Source organism: Epinephelus moara, chromosome 4, assembly GCF_006386435.1.
Source record: "Epinephelus moara isolate mb chromosome 4, YSFRI_EMoa_1.0, whole genome shotgun sequence".
Classification (NCBI taxonomy): domain Eukaryota; kingdom Metazoa; phylum Chordata; class Actinopteri; order Perciformes; family Serranidae; genus Epinephelus; species Epinephelus moara.
Genome location: NC_065509.1, coordinates 27,096,747 through 27,116,274, shown reverse-complemented (window position 1 = coordinate 27,116,274; position 19,528 = coordinate 27,096,747). Strand labels below are relative to the sequence as shown.

The 19,528-nt window shown below is 41.5% G+C and overlaps 1 protein-coding gene across 1 annotated transcript in view; it reads left to right on the top strand.

Annotated features, from left to right (window-relative positions):
- kdrl (kinase insert domain receptor like) overlaps positions 1 to 19,528 on the top strand; it is a 61,644-nt gene that overhangs the window by 3,103 nt on the left and 39,013 nt on the right. Inside the window, exons 2-10 of the mRNA XM_050042046.1 lie at positions 4,778 to 4,868; positions 7,280 to 7,497; positions 9,415 to 9,542; positions 12,595 to 12,754; positions 12,853 to 12,989; positions 13,066 to 13,237; positions 14,621 to 14,744; positions 14,895 to 15,064; positions 17,606 to 17,762. Coding sequence (XP_049898003.1) covers positions 4,778 to 4,868; positions 7,280 to 7,497; positions 9,415 to 9,542; positions 12,595 to 12,754; positions 12,853 to 12,989; positions 13,066 to 13,237; positions 14,621 to 14,744; positions 14,895 to 15,064; positions 17,606 to 17,762 — 1,357 coding nt within the window. The remainder of the gene's footprint in view (positions 1 to 4,777; positions 4,869 to 7,279; positions 7,498 to 9,414; positions 9,543 to 12,594; positions 12,755 to 12,852; positions 12,990 to 13,065; positions 13,238 to 14,620; positions 14,745 to 14,894; positions 15,065 to 17,605; positions 17,763 to 19,528) is intronic.

Genomic DNA, 19,528 nt, shown 5'->3' with positions numbered 1-19,528 from the left:
TTTGTTTGTCTTGAAATTTCAACCTAAAGGCAGTTTACCATCACTGGTGCAAGACACCATCCAGTTTCTTAACAGGTGGTAGAGTAGTAGCATATCCCCATAACTCTATTTCAACAGTTTATAATATGATTTTGCATGTAAACTGAACAAATAGACCAAGGCACATGAGTATGCAGAGGTATAAAGAAAAATAAGTATTAAAATTCAATAATACTAATAGAAAAATCTGTGGTAATAACAGCAACAACACATTAAATTTTTGAAAAAATAAATTAACAATAACAAAATAAGAAAACAAAAATATTAATAATACAAAATCGACAGTAATAATAATAAGAATAAAGGGAGAGGATAAGGGGAATGGGAGGGAAGGGGCTGGATGTACAGAGGCTGTATTCAGTCAGACTGGCACAGGGGAATTTGTTAAAATAATCTAGGAATGGTGTGTAAACCAAACAGATAGACCAAGGCGCATGGTGAGTATGCAGAGAATCAAGGAGATACAAACAATTAAAGGTGTGTATGTAGGATTTGGGGGCATCTATTGGCAGAAGTTGTATATAATATCCATAACTATGTTCTCATTAGTTAATCATTGCCTGAATATAAGACTTGTTTTTGGTCACACCAGAATGAGCGGTTTAGATCCACATACAGAGTCCTCTTCCACTGAGTCTGCCAGTTTGTGGCTGTTGCCGCCATGGCTCAGGAGGTAGAGTGGGTTGTTCACTAATTTGTTCAATCCCTGGCTCCTCCATTGTACGTCGAAGTCCATGAGCAAGATACTTAACCCCAAACTACTCCTGGTGGCTGTGGTCAGGAGACGAAAGGCACCATACAAATGCAAGTCCATTTACCATGTCGTGGATACAGTAGCCCAGAATGGACAAATAAGACACTGGCTCTAGATAGGGACATTCGCATTTTGCATTTTTGTGTCAGCCCCTGTAGTTCTCCTACGCACTTGGCTCACAGGAGAAGTTTCAGTTCTGCAACCTCACTGCTAGATGCCAGTAAATCCCACACACTTGATCTTTAAAGTAAGTAATAAAAGTCAGTGATACTAATAGCAAAATCAATAATAATAGCAATTACAAGAACACAAAAAAAATTGCAAAAAAAAAAGGCAAAGGCTTTATTCAGTGTACTGGCACAGGGAATTTGTTAAACTAACTCAGGAAAGGCTGCCACACTTAGTGATATTTTTTTAATCACACCTTGGCTAGGGTTCGTCAGCTCTTCTAGTTTTAAGTCAAGTGACACATTGAAATAATAACTTGAATCCTTGAGATGTAATTTGATACTACGTTTATGTGTAGGTTGTTGCATTGGTTTCCAAAAAGTGTAATTATGAGATCTCCAGGCGTAATACATTGCGTGCTATCCCTTTGCACTAAAGGACAGGAAACTCATGCCGCAGATTGGCGACTTTTCGTCGCCGTTTCGCTCCTGTCGCCATGGACACATTACAGCCAAGATGACTCACCCAGAGTGACCCTGCACTCTTTTGTTAAAGTGTAATTCACTCTCCACCCTTTCTATGGCTTTTGTTGTCACAGTAGTAAAAGGAATCCACCGGCAAGGTTAAACAAGGGAATCATCATCATACCATATTGTTACTTTTGCCTTGAACACACCAAAAAAGATTGAATCTCAAGACAGTAGCGTTGTTTCGTGAAGTACAGGAAGTACGGGAAGATGAAGGTTACTCTCTGCAAAAGAAAAGGGAATTCCGCACATTATTCCCCGCACTTGAGGGTTGTGACTTAGGGTTTCCTGTCTGACTCTGTGATGGTACAGTCATCTCGTACTGTAACAGTGGTTTTTATTACGCAACATCAGACATGAACAGTAAGGATGCTGACATCTTGCCAGCGGTTGTGCCAGCTCATAAATGTCCTTTCCTCTTACATTTCCCCCCAGTTTCTTTATTGTTGTTCACGTATTACTCAGATGTATGCTCAACCTTCACTTCTGCAAAGCTGTTGTAAAGAAGTATCTCGGCAGTCCCTTTGCCAGCTGTAAAAAGGCGTCCTAGAAGAATTAAAAACAATAAAATACAGCATGTAAAACAGGTCAAAACATGTTGCATTATAGCAAAAACACATCACATATAATATGGTTACAGACAAAATCCACTATCACATGTTACTTTGGGTGTCAACAAGCCATTTCTTGGCATTAAACTTAAATGAGTGATATGATGGCAACTCTGTGGTACTGAATTCCTCTTAATTAATACCAGTAAGACGTATAATAAGAAAATAGCTAACAAGAGCACCTCACTCTCAGTTCATTTCACCTTAGTTGTGCTCAAAATAAATATCTTGCAACCACATTGCATTATAATACAGCAAATTCATGCTATTTTTCTAATTATGAATAAAAAAAACTAATTTGTACTGACCCCATATCCTCAAAGGATATTTAATGAAAGGTAAGCAATTAGGTTAGTCACGGGTCAACAGTTTCAGTTGCACTGCTGAACCTCTGGTTTAGATTAATTGAAAAACTCTTTCAGTTTTTGTCAATGTTTGGCTTTTCTTTCAGACTAAATATTTAAATGTCATTTTCTGGGCTGCAAACATTTCAGAGTAGCGTAGAGTCGATCCTGGAATCCAACACTGTTTGAATTTTTTGTCTTTTATTTCCTGACTGATCGTGAACCTACCACAAATGTTTTCCAAACACTGTGTCCTGTGCCACTTCCCCCCATCTATGCCAAGTCAGGACAAGGACGTACAAATGTAATCCTGGGTAGTCTTAGTTAACGCGGCCCTGTGTCAATAAAAAGTTTGATGCTGTGTGACTGGCTCAATCATCAGTTGAAACTGAACCAGAAGTCACTCAGCGTTTCGCTCTCGCTCCCTCACTGTGTTTGTTCCATGGCTGTCCTCTTCTTAATGGCTCCTAATAAGAACCAGCTTCAGGGCTCTTTGAACCAACACAATAAGCACAATTTCTGGCATTTTTCAGGCACTCTGCTGGAGGAATGCAGCACACAGCTGTTACGGGGGGTTAGGGGTGTCGGGACGCTTGCTGAGGTCAGCGTTGGGCAGACACTGGGGCAGGTGGGAGTTTTGAAGGTGTGGGTGTAGAGAGACGACCGCGGGATATTTTTTTTCTCTCTTTCAGTGGGTTGCTAGAGGCCCCTGCTGATTCATCCATCTGTAGTGTGTTACTGAAAAGAATAGGGGAAAAATTGGCCAGTTTTAAGAGACGAGCTGCCTGCCAGTGTGATTCAAGGTCAAGAAGATGTTTTCCAAGAAGATGTTTTCCAAGAAGATGTTTTTTTGTTTGTTGTTGTTATGTGTGCGAGCAGATGCCAGCTTTCCTGCATGTGTTGCTTTTGTATTACAGCATAAGTCAAAGAGCCGACATGTTGAACATGCAGAAATTAGTGCTGCAGACAGCACATGATGTATTGTGCTTTTTATTTTGCCATTTGTATTTTATGGGCCCCGGGGGGCAAATTCAGTTTGATTCATTATTTGCAAATGTCCAGCAGTTCAGTTACATGACTTGCTGCCAGTTTGCAAATGTAGGGCTAGAAAATTCTCAAGAAAATTTCCGTGACATCTCAGGAGAAATTTACAAAAGCTGGTTATAAACTTGTGAATTGTAGACTCTGGGGTTGTTTATTGAGGTCAGGAACCATGATTTTTATTGATCTAATACACAGCTGAAAGCTCATGGTTTCACAGCAAGAAAGAGAATGAGCCACACCCCTTCCCCTCTGCATAACCTTGGAAAATAAAACAATGATGTTCTAATATATTGTGAGGAAGTTAATATTGAGTGCAACTGCCAACACTGGCACTGTCAGCTCATTGTTAGCACAACAGCTGTTCTGAATGATACACAGAAATACTAGTAACGTGTATGTGTGTTTGCATTCGTAAACGCAGGTGTACTTGTGTATGTGTGTGGTTTTCCATGCGCTTATACACGTGTATCCATCATGTGTCAGCATGTCAGCCCAGCTGTTGTGCAACTCCATTGTCTTCCTCAATTCTGTGCAGCGAATAATGGTTTCCCTGAAGACTGTCACATTTGGAGACTCGACTTAATAAACTTGTTTTCTGACCACGATGACAGGCTGTTTGGGGAGCTCAGTGAAAAGGAGGAAATCACATATGGGACTGTGACACCTCCTGGACAGCAGTGAGAATCACAGTGTTTCCTATGTTGATCACTGTTATACATGCCTCTCAACAGATACAGCTGGCTAGAAGCCACCTTTGAATTAAACATCTCGACCTCGAATTTTCCCCCTGTGATAATATAATAATAGCACTTAAGGTGCAAGGTCAATCGCGACTGAAAAAATGTTCCTAAAAGAGAGGAAGGGAGCACCCACTAAAAGACACTGAGCATTTAATTTAGAGGAATCGCACGCAAAGACATTCATCATGGTCCGCCTTGGTTTGCCGTGACTCAGCTCCCCCCCATATCATTCTCTTCCTCCTTCTATTCCACCTTCTCTCTTTCTTTCTGCTCATCCCTGACCACTTTTCATTCAACAACCTGCCCTCAAAGCACCGGAAACACCCCCAGTGCTCTCACAGCAGACCATCACTTGCATGAAAGGGAAAGAACATATCAGCACAAAACGAACCCACATGCACGGTTCTGAAATGATTCATGGGAATTTCCTAGAATGTTTTCCATTTTGTTTAGTATGACAGTGAATGACATGCTGTTAATTAGCAGGTTTGTTGGCCTTTCTCACACAGTGCTTCATGTTTGTGTGTCTGTTTCTGTGTGTGTTTAACAGGACATGTGGGGAGAGATCACTCGCCCAGGATTCTGCCCGCTGAAAATCCCCACCTTCTTCATAAGAACGATTCATTAACCCTCATATGCAAGTATGCAACACACCTATTTGTTTAAATGTCATGTGAACCAAAACAAAGTTTAAATAACAATAGATCAGTGTTAAATTTAATCTGTAGCTAAAAGTGAAGCATATCTTTGTACATTTACTCAAGTAGTGCAGTTAAGTACAAATTTGATGCCACTTTATACTTACACTACACGACATTTCAGAGGATGTTATTATGCTTTTTACTCCATTGCATTTATTTAGTAGCATGTTTTACATTAAAAAAACAATGATGAGCTTATAAAATTGGACGTATTGTTACAAATACTACCGAGCAGTATAACCTACAAGATATTAAAACTGGCTCCACTTCAACCAGCTACATTAAAGGGACAGTTCACCCCCAAAATCAAACTACTGTACATATACATATCTTTCCTCTTACCTTTAATGCTATTTATACATCTAGATTGCTCTAGTCTCTGGAATATAATGAAACTAGCTGGCTTGTGCTGCTCAAAGAGAATTTTTTTCTAACTTAACAGCAATGTCTTTTTCTAGAAATCATGATACAGTTACTCTAGATTATCCACAGACCTTGTTGTGAGCAGTTTCATGTAGGAACTGTTTTCTTTCTGCCAAACTTCACCTGCCACAAACAAACATATATTTTTGATTAGGGGGTTCACTGTCCCTTTAAAATGCTCCATGCATGTTTATGTATCAGTAAGAAAAATCCAATAGCATAATATATGATAGTATAACACATTATCCAATAGCATAATATATGATAGTATAACACTCACAAGCTGCATTTTTCTGTATCAAGTACTTTGACACTTGATTTACATTTAGCAAAGAAATACTTTTGCTTTAGTAACATTTTCAAATTAAGGCATTGATGAATATATTGAGTAAATATCATGTCATGCAAGAATTCCTTAACATCAATTTTTAGATAATTATACAAGTTTATGGCCCCAGTTTTCTTGCTCTTGGTCTGAACTGTCACTGCAGCCTCAAAGTTGAGACCCTGGTCTAATTACATGACGGAAAGGTCAGGTTGAAATAAACGGGACGTGCCTGGGCCTTAGGACAATCCCACTGGTGGTCCACATTTATCAGTCCGTCACATTTCCTTCAGGGATGGTGGGACCCAAGTGTGTTGCTTTCACATTTGTTAAGAATTTAGAGAGCCTTGCATCATTTTGAAAGCTTGCAAGGAATGTTCAGGAACTCACGTCTATCTAATGTAACGCTTCCCTACAAGGCCATATGCTAAGACGTCTGGCCCATACAGTGCTGTCTTGTTTTCTGTCACTGGATGAGAGCTGGAGGTTGCTTGACCCAAAATTCTGCAGGCAAGGGCAGTGGTATGCAAGACATGTTTGATGTTCCTCTGGGATCTCTTTAATGAGAGTTTTAAAATGGATGCTATGTGGAAAGAATGTGTTAGCTGAGCACATCATTTGAGAGAAACATGTTCCCATGTGAAAGTTCAAGTTACTGAATGGCTCAAGATTAACTTAAAATAAACTTTAAATGACCATCAAGTCAAAAAGCCCCAAGGGGAGAAGCAACCGCTGCCATCCTTAACTAAAAAGCTTGTGGATTGCCACATGTGACACATTTCCTCTAACTAGACTCTAAATAGAAGTTTTACTCGGAATCCTCCACGCCTATGTTACGTTGAATTTGCAAAGATTTTTCTCACATGCCTCCAGTGAATAAGGAACCCAAAAACCGAGAAAAATTTTGATGAAAGTCACAGATGATTACGTTAAACACCAAAACAATATCAAAATATTCATTTACAACCTCTCACACAACTCATACAGTAAAATCTAAGTCTCATTTATCCAGTTGTATGCTCAGTACTTCCCAAACACATGTAATTTTACTAAAACCTTACCATTTAAAACACATCTGCTAAAAGAGTCCAACACACAGATGAGTAGTGCGCCTGTGCTATTACGCGAAAGCGTTTTAAATAGTAAAGGTTTAGTGAAAATGTACATGTTAAGGAAGTACTGAGCATACAACTGGATAAATCAGACTTTGATGATACTGCACAAGTTGTGTAAGAGTTTGGAAACAGATTCTTTGATACAGTTTTGCTGCTGTAAAACGCAGCCCCCAGTGACTTCAGCTTATCAAGAATTTTGTCCGTTCATAGATTTTTCAGTCAACATGAAGGCGTGAAAGAAAAATTAAGTTTTCTTCCCAAATTAAATGTAACATGAGGAGAGTTATTGATATACAATGCTCATTTGGGGGTTGGAGTATTCCTTAAAGGAGAACAGATCAATGATAATGATGTGTCAAATCAGAAAAGCATATTTAATATTACATATTGTTTACAAAATACTACACAAAGTAGCCTCAAACTGTAAGTCGACTAAGCAATATATTCTTTGTGTTCATCAAATGTTGTCCATTTCTATCTCCTGCCAGGGGTCATGGCCTGCTGCAGTGGACACTTGCTGATCCCAGTCGATCGATCGATTCAGACGAGGTGAAGGTGGAGCCATGTGAATCCAGACGTCACTCACAATCACACTGCAGCAGACTGACGGTCACAAACCTGAGAGCCAATGACACCGGAAAGTACAGCTGTAACTGCTCCAGAAATGGCTCACAGCACATGGCCTCGACCTATGTCTTTGTCAAAGGTGAGACCTGTAGAGCGCTACGATCAGTTCAGATTAAAGGTCCTTTTTATCAAACACAGTCAGTGAACCAGTGGGAATAAGAGAGCAGAAACCTGTGCGGTCTCTGGTAGATTTATGACATTTTCCCCTCCAGTCCAGAATGTGAGTAACTTTGCCAGCATGAGAAACACTGACTGTAATATTGTTTAGAAACACAAAGAATTGTCCATGAACTAAAAGGCTGATAAGAGTTCTTTCTTTTTGAATTGAGTTGTTTTTCTTCCATCCAGGATTTAACTGCTTATTTTTGTGAAAGCACAGACTCCTGATAAAATAGAGGTTTTCACAGGGTGATTGTCATCTGCTGACGCCAGTGGAAGGGTCTGGTGTGGAACTGAGCCCACAAACAGTCGCACTGAATGAAATGGTTAATGAGCAATCTGATATTTCCCGCAAGATACGAGAGCTGGAAAATATCCACTTACTGTACTGAATTAGTCAGCGAGAACAGGAGAAATAGCGAAAGAGAAAAGTTGGAAAAAAAGGAAGAAGGTCTCAAAAAAAAGAAAGAAAGAGGGAAGGAAGGAAATAAAGAAACGGAATTCTTTATGTACGACTATAGTCATTCCTTACATGCAGGAAGCAGACTTTAATCTACACGCACTCAGATTCAAGTGACACGGCTTTCCTTCTCAGAGAGATACAGAGAGAGGAAGTTGTTTCTTTGGAACTGTGGTTTCTTCTGGAGGTGGAAGGGTGAGCGTGATTGCACGGGAAGCTGTGGTCATTGACTGTGATTTCCTGCTGCTACTACTACTGTTTTCTTAAGTCTACCCTAAAGCATCACATGGCACCAGTTACAGTTACAGTATTACTGAAATGGAGATTGTGTTGAGCAGCATGAGGAGAGTGAACTGTAAGTGTTAGGTCAGCCTCATTTTCCCTCCTTTTTAAACATTAAAACAGTTGGTGTAAAGACATGAAATACAGGTAAAGTCTAAGGCAGGGGTGCTCAAAGTATTGATGACTGAGTGCCAGTTTCGAGAGCCATAATCTTATCAAGGGCTGCACAGGTTCAGGACATGATGGGAAATATCATCAAGCAGTGAACTCAGTGAAATCACCGAACTGCTTACCATGCTTAAAAAAATTGTGAGCCACCACATAGCTTGCCCGTGTTACACCTTCACTACTTTTCACAAGACTGTTGGTTGGGTAAGTCTTCTTGAAAGTGGTCTACATTACATTTGCGCTCCTCACCCAAGAACTTGGGGGATGCACACAATGTTTCCTAGGGCTGCCATTGGCCCACGGGCTGCACTTTGTTACTGTGGTCTAAGGGATGTGAAATAGTTGCAGACAGTGCAGACTAAACTAAATGCTGGGTGCACTTTGTTCCCCTCCCGTTGCTTTGTGAATGTGATTCCCAGTTCGCTTGGCTATCAGGCAGCCTGCTGTGTGTTTAGTCTAATGCTTTCATTCAAAGCCCCTCAGCTGTTTATTACATCATTTTCCATGCTTATTTTTTCAAATAAGAGTTCCTTTATCACACCACTGCTGCTTGACCTCACACCAATCGCAGACTTTTTATGTAGCCGTGAAGTTCCCACAGCGGTTGTGTAATGCCTGACTGCCCAGTAGGGACACAACACTAGCCTGATTGCTCTATCGGTGTTGTCCTGCTTTATCCAGTTGAAATGAACTGATCCAAGATGTGATCTCTGTGATGGACACCCTGACATTGCCCTGATTCAATTGCACTGCTAAACTCAGCTCTCGCATAACATTTTTGTTTGTTTTTTTTAATGTAAATTTGCTACAAAACATTGACGTTCCAAAAGACATGTTAAGGGACCACATCTGCTTTGAAATGCAATTCTTTAACTGACCTGTATTTGAGATTTCACTAATTTTGTCGTTGTTGTTTTTGTCCCTCAGATCCCAAGCAACCATTTGTGGAGCCCCATCTTAAATCACCTGGCATCTTGTTCACGTACGAGTATTATACCAGCCTCGTGGTCCCCTGCCGGACAACCTCTCCTGATTTTGCTGTAACACACACATCGGTGAGGCCTCACAAAGATAATGGCTGTGTTCAGAATCACATACTAATGTTCTGCCTACCACATGATCTGTATGTGCACCATACTGCCTACTAATTGAATGATTAAGTGGGGCTGTACAATCAATCAAATGTCACAACATGCCACTTGAAATGAAGCATTATGGTGGCACAGAGATGCCCCAGCCTAGACGCCGGCAAAAATTATGTCATCATTTTTATATAGCAAATTTTCAAACAAGCGTTATTTAGATAAACTGGCCACATTTTGTGAATCCAAATAGTTTTTAACTGAAAAAATATTAAAACTTCATAAAGTGACATTAACAGCTTGTAGCCTGGCACAAAATCTGTTGTGCAGTCTGAAGTGTGGCAGTTGAGTATGTCCAGTAAGCTCCTTATTTAGAAAGCATCTGGGCCTTTCTCATGTACACAACATCCACATAATACACAGTTTTAATGCACTACAAACTCAATTTAACGTCACACTTAGTATGAGTAGTACGTCAATCAGTCAGTCAATTTATTTATTTGTCACATGAAATTATATAAAACAGAATTTCAGTGAAACGTAACGCTGTTAGTTCCATTAATTTGTGCATTTAAAACAAAGGGCTGCAGTAGTGAACATAAGATTATAACATTGGGGTATCATCTTAAGGTAGAAGCTCCTCCTGAGCCTTTCTGTGCTGGCCTGGTTTCAACATTCTTTTGTCAGGGTAGAGAAGCACCTATCGTGTGTTAAGCCGAACAAACCACTCTTTGCGAGGCCTTGTGGTCCTGTTCAATGCTGTTTCCGTACCAGGCTGTGATGTTTCCCGTCAGGATGCTCTCAGTGGTGCAGGAGTAGAAATTCCTCCGTATTTGAGGTGATACCCAGAATTTCCTCAGGCGTCTGAGGTGGAACAGTCTCTGTCTTGCCTTCCTCACCACTGAGTCAGTATGCAGTGCCCAGGTCAGGCTCCCAGTGATGTGGACACCAGTGTACTTAAAGCTGTCCACCCTTATACTTAAGGGGGCGTCACTCCTTTTCTGCTTCTTCCCAAGGTCCACTTTCATCTCCCTAGTTTTGCTGACGTTCATGAGTAGGTTGTTGTCCTGACGCCAGCAAGTCAGGTTCTCTGTGTTTATTTCGAACACAGCCAATCAATTCACACCTTCTGCTCATGACCTCCACTTGTAGGTTAAGTTGTTTTATCCATCCATCCATTTTCGTAACCGCTTATCCTCTTGAGGGTTGGAGCCTATCCCAGCTGACATTGGGCGAGAGGTGGGGTACACTCTGGACAAGTCGCCAGACTATCACAGAGCTGACACATAGAGACAGACAACCATTCACACTCACATTCACACCTACGGACAATTTAGAGTCACCAATTAACCTGCATGTCTTTGGACTGTGGGAGGAAGCCGGAGTACCCGGAGAAAACCCAGGCTGACACGGGAAGAACATGCAAACTCCGCACAGAAGGGCTCCCACCTGGGATCGAACCAGGAACTCTCTTGCTGTGAGGTGACCACACCACCGTGCCGCCCAAGTTGTTTTATTGTACTGTATATGGTTCATGGACTTTGAAGAAAATCCCACAGTTCATCATCTGAGAAAGCAAGATGGCTATCAATACCACATTGAGGTATCTTTACTTGTCGTCTTTGGAAAAAAACAAAAACATTCCCACTCTGTGCTTGAGGCGTCTCACTGGTTCTCACACCCTTTTGTGTGTTAAATCACTCGAGCGCACAGAAACAGACCAGGGACAGTGGCTTGTCCGAGGGAAGCTCAGGGGCGGCGCTGGGAGTCATTCTGTCTGCTTCCTGTAAGAGCAGGAAGGTAGTCCAAGAGTGTTTTTCTCGGAATAGACTCTCAGACTAAATTTAGCCCCCCTTCTCTTACAAACATCAGGAAATGTAGTAGAAAAACAGTACACACTGTGTCCAGTCACAGGAAACAACAGGTAACTTATCATGAGGAATGATACCAGAATGCAGCTAAAGATGTCAGTGGAGAAGAGCTCCCTCAGTGACGTGGTTTGCACAGTGTTCTTCATCTTTATGTAAAACTAAGAACCTGATTGAGGTCAATGAAGACACTGTGAAAGCCATCTTGATTAAGTTACCACGCCAGCCACAAAGATATATGCTTCTTGTTAATGAATCAATGACATAGGACCATGTGACGTAGTGCCTACCATGGACAAACACATGTGACTCAGATGCTCAGATGGCACAGATAGTGGTTGTGTGACCTTCCTGCTGTTGGTAAATCTATGGCACTCCTCCTTCCTGCTCCCTTTCCTTCCTTCCCTTCCCTTGCCTCCTCTCCCAGCCCAACTCCTGGCATGAGAACAGACAGCAGCAGGCACGTACATCCTTTTCCGAGTCAACAATGTTTTGTGCTCCGTTGCATAAATGATTGCAGAGGTTACACTCCACAAAACAATAAAAACTAATTAGACCTTCGCTTTAACAGATGTCTGTCCCCCAGCTGAGCCCAGTAAAGCATGAGTTACATGTTAAATGAAGTTGAGTGCATTACTCTTCAGTCTGTCTGGCTCAGTGATCTGTAATGAACATCACCAAATGTCTATGTATCTATGTACATACTCAACACATTCTCTCACTCCCAACTCATCAAGTAAAGCAACTGGTCAGTGGCCTTTTTCTACAAACCATGACGCTCTAGATTCCCCTCTAGCGTCAGTTTTGCATGTGTGAATTTCTAGTAGTTACAAGCATACAGTGTCTGTATGCATAAGTACGTTTGATACATAAGTGCATTACCTTACGAATGTAATTTAAAAACGAGTCAACATTGACATTTGGTTTCACACAGGACACAAACAGCAGTGTCCTGAATGAAAGTCCTGTGTTTGTCCCCACCTCCTCCCCATGCAGACTTTATTGCTCTGATACTACATCATCTGTCTTCCTCCTTTGCTCCACTGAGAGCATCATAGTTTGAAGTGAAGCACCACTGACCAACCTGTCACGTGTGACGCCCTAATATATGTATATGGTACTGACAAACCTTCTCTGCTCCACTCTTTTGATCACAGCTTCGACCTTTTTCACAGAAGGACATGAAGAAAATAGAATGGGATCCGAAGGTTGGATTCAAGATGCCCTATGATTCTAGCACTGAGTATAGTATCATCACCTGTAACACCGTTGTCAACGGTAGTGAATTCCGGTCAATGTACATCCCGAGAAAACTGGGTGAGTCTGTTGTCTTTGAGGCCAGACTTAGATTTGTGTTGATTTCTCTGTTTCTTGACCATTTAAACAATCTTCTTATCTTTGCCTCCATTTTAAAGCTCATCGTCTTGAAAATGTGAAAATCACCCCAGAGCGTGCCAAAGTGCTGGTTGGAGACACCCTCATACTCAACTGTTCTGGTGTGACCTCCTATAATGGAAGAATCAACTTCACATGGGATTTTCCAAAGAAGAGAGTAAGTTGTAACTGTGTGTAAAAGCAAGTGTCATAGGTTATAGCAGTGGAGTTTATGGTGCTTCCTTTGTCTTCAGGAAAATCGTCATTATACGAACAAGGCCGAAGTCCGCCCTGCTAAGGATTTATGGATGAGCAAGACTTTGATTTTGCCAAACATTACCATGGAGGATAAAGGGGTGTACCGCTGCAGAGCTGAACTTGAGCCCACAAACTACGAGGATGTCTCAAAAACAGTCTTTGTCTATCGTAAGTATGCTCTGGATGGACTAAAAATCTGCACTAGGTTGCACCAGAGATATTGGATAAAGGAGATACCCCACCGTAGGCTTATCCAATGTTAAGAAAACGGTTACTCTTCCTGTCTCCTAAGTGGGTGTGGTTAGCTCTCCCTCCAATCAGAGCCTGTTCTCCCTCAACCCCCCCCTCCCCACCACCGTGTTGAACAGAGGCTCTGTGGATGTCTGTGTATGCGGATCGAGAAGCAGGTGGAATGAAAATACATTCTTCCTATTATTGCAGCCTATTGCTGCACAAAGCTTGGGCATTTTTTATTTATTACTAGCGGTAAATAACTGTTTGTAAGCTAACTGTGATTTTACTGCCTGTTTATCAAGATTACAAGATCTCGCGAGAACTTGTTTTCTGAGACGGACAGGGCTCAAACAAAGTTAATTTTCTCTTGATCTGTGCGGATGAAAAATGCAGCTTTAGTGTCAGAATGTTGGTAAGATGTGTGGCTTGTGGAAAATGAACCCAATATTTACTTTAGTGACTATAGGGCGAAAGAATTGACCATAAATTGTGATCACGTTCATTTTCCTCATTGACGACAATACATTCAGAGCTGCCGCAAGTCTCCTACGGGGGCGTGGCGCTGACGTCACTGAATCAGGAAGTGAGCTGAGTGCGGTATCTCGCTTTATCCAATATCTCTGGTTGCACCAGCTGTGTGTGTTTCCCTAGGACAGCGAATGAATGACCAGCCCTACTCGTTGCTTTTGTTGGTTAGATTGGTTAGGTTTAGGCAAGAGTAGTAAGAATGGTTAGGGTTATGGTAAGAATATCAGGATAAGCACATCAAAGACAGAGTAAGGAAAAGTATGGCGGGCCATTCCTTCACTAACCTGGGAAAGCAAATTCATGAGCTACTTGGCATCATAGCACATTGTAATAAGCTTGATCGATATTCAGATATCACATCGATAAATTAGGTCTTTACTGGATTACCGTGTTGCAAAATAATAAGAATTAATGAACACAATGATTATGTGTGGCAGAAAAACTGCTGTTATACCATAAGTGAGTATAATTCTGTGACATTTTGCAATTTACACCAGCGCTAGGAGCATGTTTAACTATTACTTGTTCAAGTTATGTTGCCGTTTTGATTTCAGTAATGCATAAATCACAAAAATTTACGTTATAACTTGTTAGGTGTGAACTAAGGTGTTTTGACTAATTCAAAACTTGTCTTCCATTAGCTCTAAAGTTTGTTACAAAGTCTAAAAATACATCTGAATTCTTACAGAAATAAAAAATAATTGTGTCACTGTGGAGATGCTACAACTATATGATGATAACTTAACTTATGGATGGATTCCGATGTCTGTCATTAATCTTTTGTTTCAGATCCGTTCCTCAATGTCTCCTATAAGCTTGAGCGACTTAGTACAGTGACTGTCAAAGAAGGCAGAAAGAAGCTTGTGTTTGAGCCTAAGGTCGACGCGCTGCCATCACCAGACTTAGTAGAATGGTAAGTAATGGATTACAGTCACAATAAAAACTGCTGATTATTGTTCTGCATTATAACTTTGAACATCAGTTTTCCATTCACTTATTTTCATTGGCTGTTATTATTTTTTTCATTGATTAAAAAAAACTTTTCCATGCCTCCAATTTTCAGGTATAAGGATGGGGTCCTTATCAACAAGAGTTCCACCTGTTACAAGATATCTCATTATAACTTGATCATCACTGATGTGCAGCAGAAGCACGCTGGGGTCTTCACCATAAGCCTAGGCAACCAAGAGAGGGGCTTGTACAAGAATCTGAGCTACACGCTGGCAGTCGATGGTAAGCTGTTGCCATAAACCTGATAATGACTGCTGATCCTGAGGAAATGAAGCAGTGCCTTGGCTGCCTCAGCATTGTAGCTGCAGTTCACTGGACGGCAGGTAGCAGCTCTAGTATGAGAGGAATTTGGGGGCTTGTTGATTCCAGGGCTGGATTGACGTAGCAGGGGCAGCTGTTGTTGATTATTGGGGCTCTTTTGAAGGGGCTTAGCGCAGTGTGTAAATGGCCTGGGCTCTATTCTGCACGCAGACTCCAGCCGCTTCAGACCCCCCCTAGTCACCAGCATTTATTTGCATCCTCACCATGTGTATATACAGTACAGCTCATATAAACAACACGGTCCGTACAATATGTGTACAGCTTGAGAAAAACAAAGAGTGAGCATACAATTCGTTGTTCTGATGACTTTGTGAAAATGATTGATAACTGTGAGCAGTGGAGGTTATAAATGTTTAAGCATGTTCAGTGGAGACTTGGATGAAGTCTGCTTGTGATAGAGAACAGAGAAAAGTGTGTCAGTTACTTCAAGCTTGTCATGGGGGGGCCAGAGCTATTTTCATTGCATTCCTTAACCATTATCGAGGAATCCCTATAGCGTGCCAAAAAGTGTAAAAAATAACCCCCCTCTGGCTTGTATAAGCTTTATTTATGGGCCTTGACTGTCCTGCTTCACAAAACTTTAATTTATTGGAATGACAAAAAATAAAACACACAGAGACAAATAAAAGGAAGAGAGATTTCTGGCATCAATTATGAAACTATTTCAGACTTTGTTCATCAGTTGTTTAGAGCTGTCAGAGTGCTTCAGATTATGAATGTGCTCTGTGCGTGTGTGTGTGTGTGTGTGTGTGTGTGTGTGTGTGTGTGTGTGTGTGTGTGTGTGAGAGCAAGAGAGAGAGAGAGAGTGTGCAGGTTTAGTGGTTTGCCAAGCTATGTTACTATGTGTAGCTTTAGTTTAGTTTTAGTTTATTTGCACATACACACAAATGTAAAAAGACATTAATAATTCAATGAAAGGTTTGAACATTGTGCAGGAGAGGTTAGAAGCCAACAATGGCTTATGAAGATACCTATTAAATATCAAATGTCGTAGTATAAAAGATAAAAAGATACAAAATGAAGATTGCATTATATTAAGGTTAATATAAGGTTAAGCTGCAACTAAAAAAAAATGTTAGAAATATACAATTTACATACAAGTCTATGTTTAGAGATGCATTAAGCCCAGTTTAGACCAAACATTTGCGATGAGATGAAACTGACTTAGAGCATTGCAGAAAAAAATTGGCAGCAGTGTGAACTGGCCCGTCTCAGCTTGACTCAGGGCTACAGATGGTGTCACCTCCATCTCAGCTTGTTAAGCCGCCAGTGGCTGGTTTTAGAACGTAAGGCACGTCACCTATTTCAACAACCAATCGGCTTGCAACAAAGTCATTACATACTGTCAAAGCAAGCAAACATGCTGTCCACCAACAGCCTGAGCCCGAGTCTGTCTCGTTTACATCTCCACGGCTGTTGACATGTATTTTGATCTCTGTCCTCATGGTGTGACGGTTTTGATGGTGGGTCGCTGCTGGCTGTATGTGTGGATTTCCCATATGTATTAATCATGCAGGATATTACAATATTGTGTCGTATTTATTATGAACACGGCCCTCCTGTGGCCCAGGTCGTTTTGTTTATGCTTTCACCATTTCATTGCAACTAGAAATGCAGCTGTAGCCAGTATCTCACTATCACTATCCTCATTCTTGTTTTCATATTTTAAGAAGTCGCAAATTACATTCAGCTACAAAGTAAACCTGAAAAGCTTGAAGTTAGAACAGCAGAGAGTCGTTGCTATGGAGACAATACACCATCATCCAGTTGCATTGGTGTAAACTGGCAGGTTTTTAGAACGCTGTAGACCGGCACATTGCAAGTAGTTTCAAGTTTCAATTCTTCTCGTCGAGAATCTTTGGTCTGAGTTGGACTTGACAATGAAATTCCTGAAGTGTTATAAATCTTTGGTAATTAAATTATGTTTTAGATGTGATGGAAGTAGGTGATTCCTCTGTGTTTTAATGAATATTGATTAGGGGAGGTCCAACAATATGGAAGATGAAAGTTCTTAAAGTGTCTTGGGGAATATGAGTGGCCCTAGTCTGACTGTTTCAGCTGTTCAAAATGTAGAGAATGGCTAAGTGAAGCGAACTGTCTCCTGAGGTGCCTCAGGAATCTCTGTCTGTTGTTGAGAGTTGAATCACTGACCTAAGCATGGGCCACAGTGGGGTCGTTCCTTGACCTACAGCCCCAGGCTAGCTAATCATCCTGCCAGTCTTTAAACAACATCTAAAGGACAACTGGTGTCAGTGGCACCTTTTTTCATGGCTATCCATCATGACTGTCATCCCTCATTATAAAGACATTAAGAGATTCCACAGTGGGCTGGACTGACCGAGGGTTGATCTAACCTGTTGTCACTCTCTCTTTATCTCTGTCTATCTGTATTTTTGTGTGTCCATGTACTTACGTGTGTTTATGTGCACTTCTCTCTCACAGTGAAGCCGACTATTTCAGAGGCAGAGCTCGCTATTGTGGACGTGCAGCCCTACATGGCTGGTAAACAGCATCAGCTAACCTGCACTGCTTACGGGGTGCCCTCGCCAAACATCACCTGGCTCTGGCAGCCGTGTCACTCAGACCCTACACTTACAAAGTGAGTCACCATTTCGCTATGTTCCAAGTGTTGAAATATTTAAACTAGATTTTCTGTCAACTTCCTCCAGTCTTGAAGAACTGGAGCCGTATCAAAGGGGATGTTTTCCTGATTTTAAGCACATATTTCATCAGTCATGATTGCCCAACATAACCTGATTCGGCATCAGCGTTCTGCCGTGTATTGGTCCTGGATTGAGTGTTGTGTTTCACTCTTTTACCTGCTGTGTTCTGTATCTCCAGATTTAGCAGCCAGTTTACAGAAGATTCAGGTTGCTCCTAACAACTAAAGTTTCTCTTTGTCCAGAAAACATAAAACCTCCAAATACAAAGTAACTGTTTAGGTTAGGTTAGGTTAGGTTTTTGGTTGCACATCATTTGTACAAATTGCACCACAATGTTGGACGACAAAAACTTAAGGACCACCATGGTACTGGAGTTGTATTCACAAATGCACAGACAAACAGCTTCACAGACTTAACAGTAGATAGGGTGTGGGGTCCATAGCCACCAGCCCAGCCCGGGGATCCCACTTTAAAACAGATCTACATGGACTAAATTGACTGTGGCCCAGAAAATGACGCATTAATCAAAGAAACACAGCCCTCGAGAACTGCCCTCTTGTTTGTGGTCAGTGGTTCTGTAGGATGAACGGGAAACATGGGGGAGATAAATTAATCTCAGATTCCCAGAGCTGTTACACAGCCAAACAGTACTGAGGGACTGTGCATGAATACCGGCCTGGTAGTGAACCCACAAACAAGATGAACATTCCCTGAGATCCTGGCTCGTCAATGACAGCAGGAGACCTGCGAGTCGTAAGATCAGGAAAACAATGGGCCATTACCCTTGGGTTATCAGGCCTCAACACCATTCACAAAAACAACACTGTGGACTGCCGCACAAGAAAGAAACATAATTGTGTTATATTTTTGATGGTGTTGATCCACCAGTGCCTCCGTTATTTCATTGATTAATAACCTTAAAAACCCACTTGTATTTGCCAGGTTTATGATAAATAATAGCAGAGGGTTCGTTGGGTCGAAGCTACTCTTTCTGCAGGCCTAAAGATAATCAGGGCTGGCACTGGGAACAGTGGCAGGCAGCTAATGAGACAAAGGAACAGCTATAGCCTGGTGGGAGGCCAATTGTGCAAAATGTTTGTTTTATACAGCCCTGACCCTGTAAAGTACCTGTCACTGTAAATCCACCATGAAGCCCTTCAAGATCATATCTCATCTAAATCTTTGGGAGTTTGGAGAGGAGGGGGAACACGCAGTGTAGGGAGGATTTAGAGGTGAAGGCAGCTTACTGTGTTGGATGTGGAATGAAGCTGATAGTGAAGTGGGGGAGAAATATGGGGGTGTCTTTATAACCAGGTTGAGAAGTTATCAGTTGTCCCTTGTTGACCACCAAGGTCTTAGGAGCAACCTTATCTCCTCTGGCCAGAATGTGTGTGGGGGGTGGGAGGTTTCCTGTACGAGGTGACGCATAGCACAGCCCTTCCTGTCGCTGTTGCTGTTTCCTCCTCTGCCTCTCCTCTCATCAGGCTGATTGTTCCCCGCCACGGGCGGTGAAGGGTTTGGGGGTGGGGGTCAAATCAATGCTTTCTCTCGGTTTTAAAACCCAGACAAGCTGGTCTAGACATGGACTTTACCCAGATCAGTCTCAGTGGTCTTTTAAAATACTATCAGCCTTTTAGATTGAGGGCTTTTGCAAGAAGATAGTGTGATCTAGTCAGGATGTGTTTTAATGTTACACCAAGGC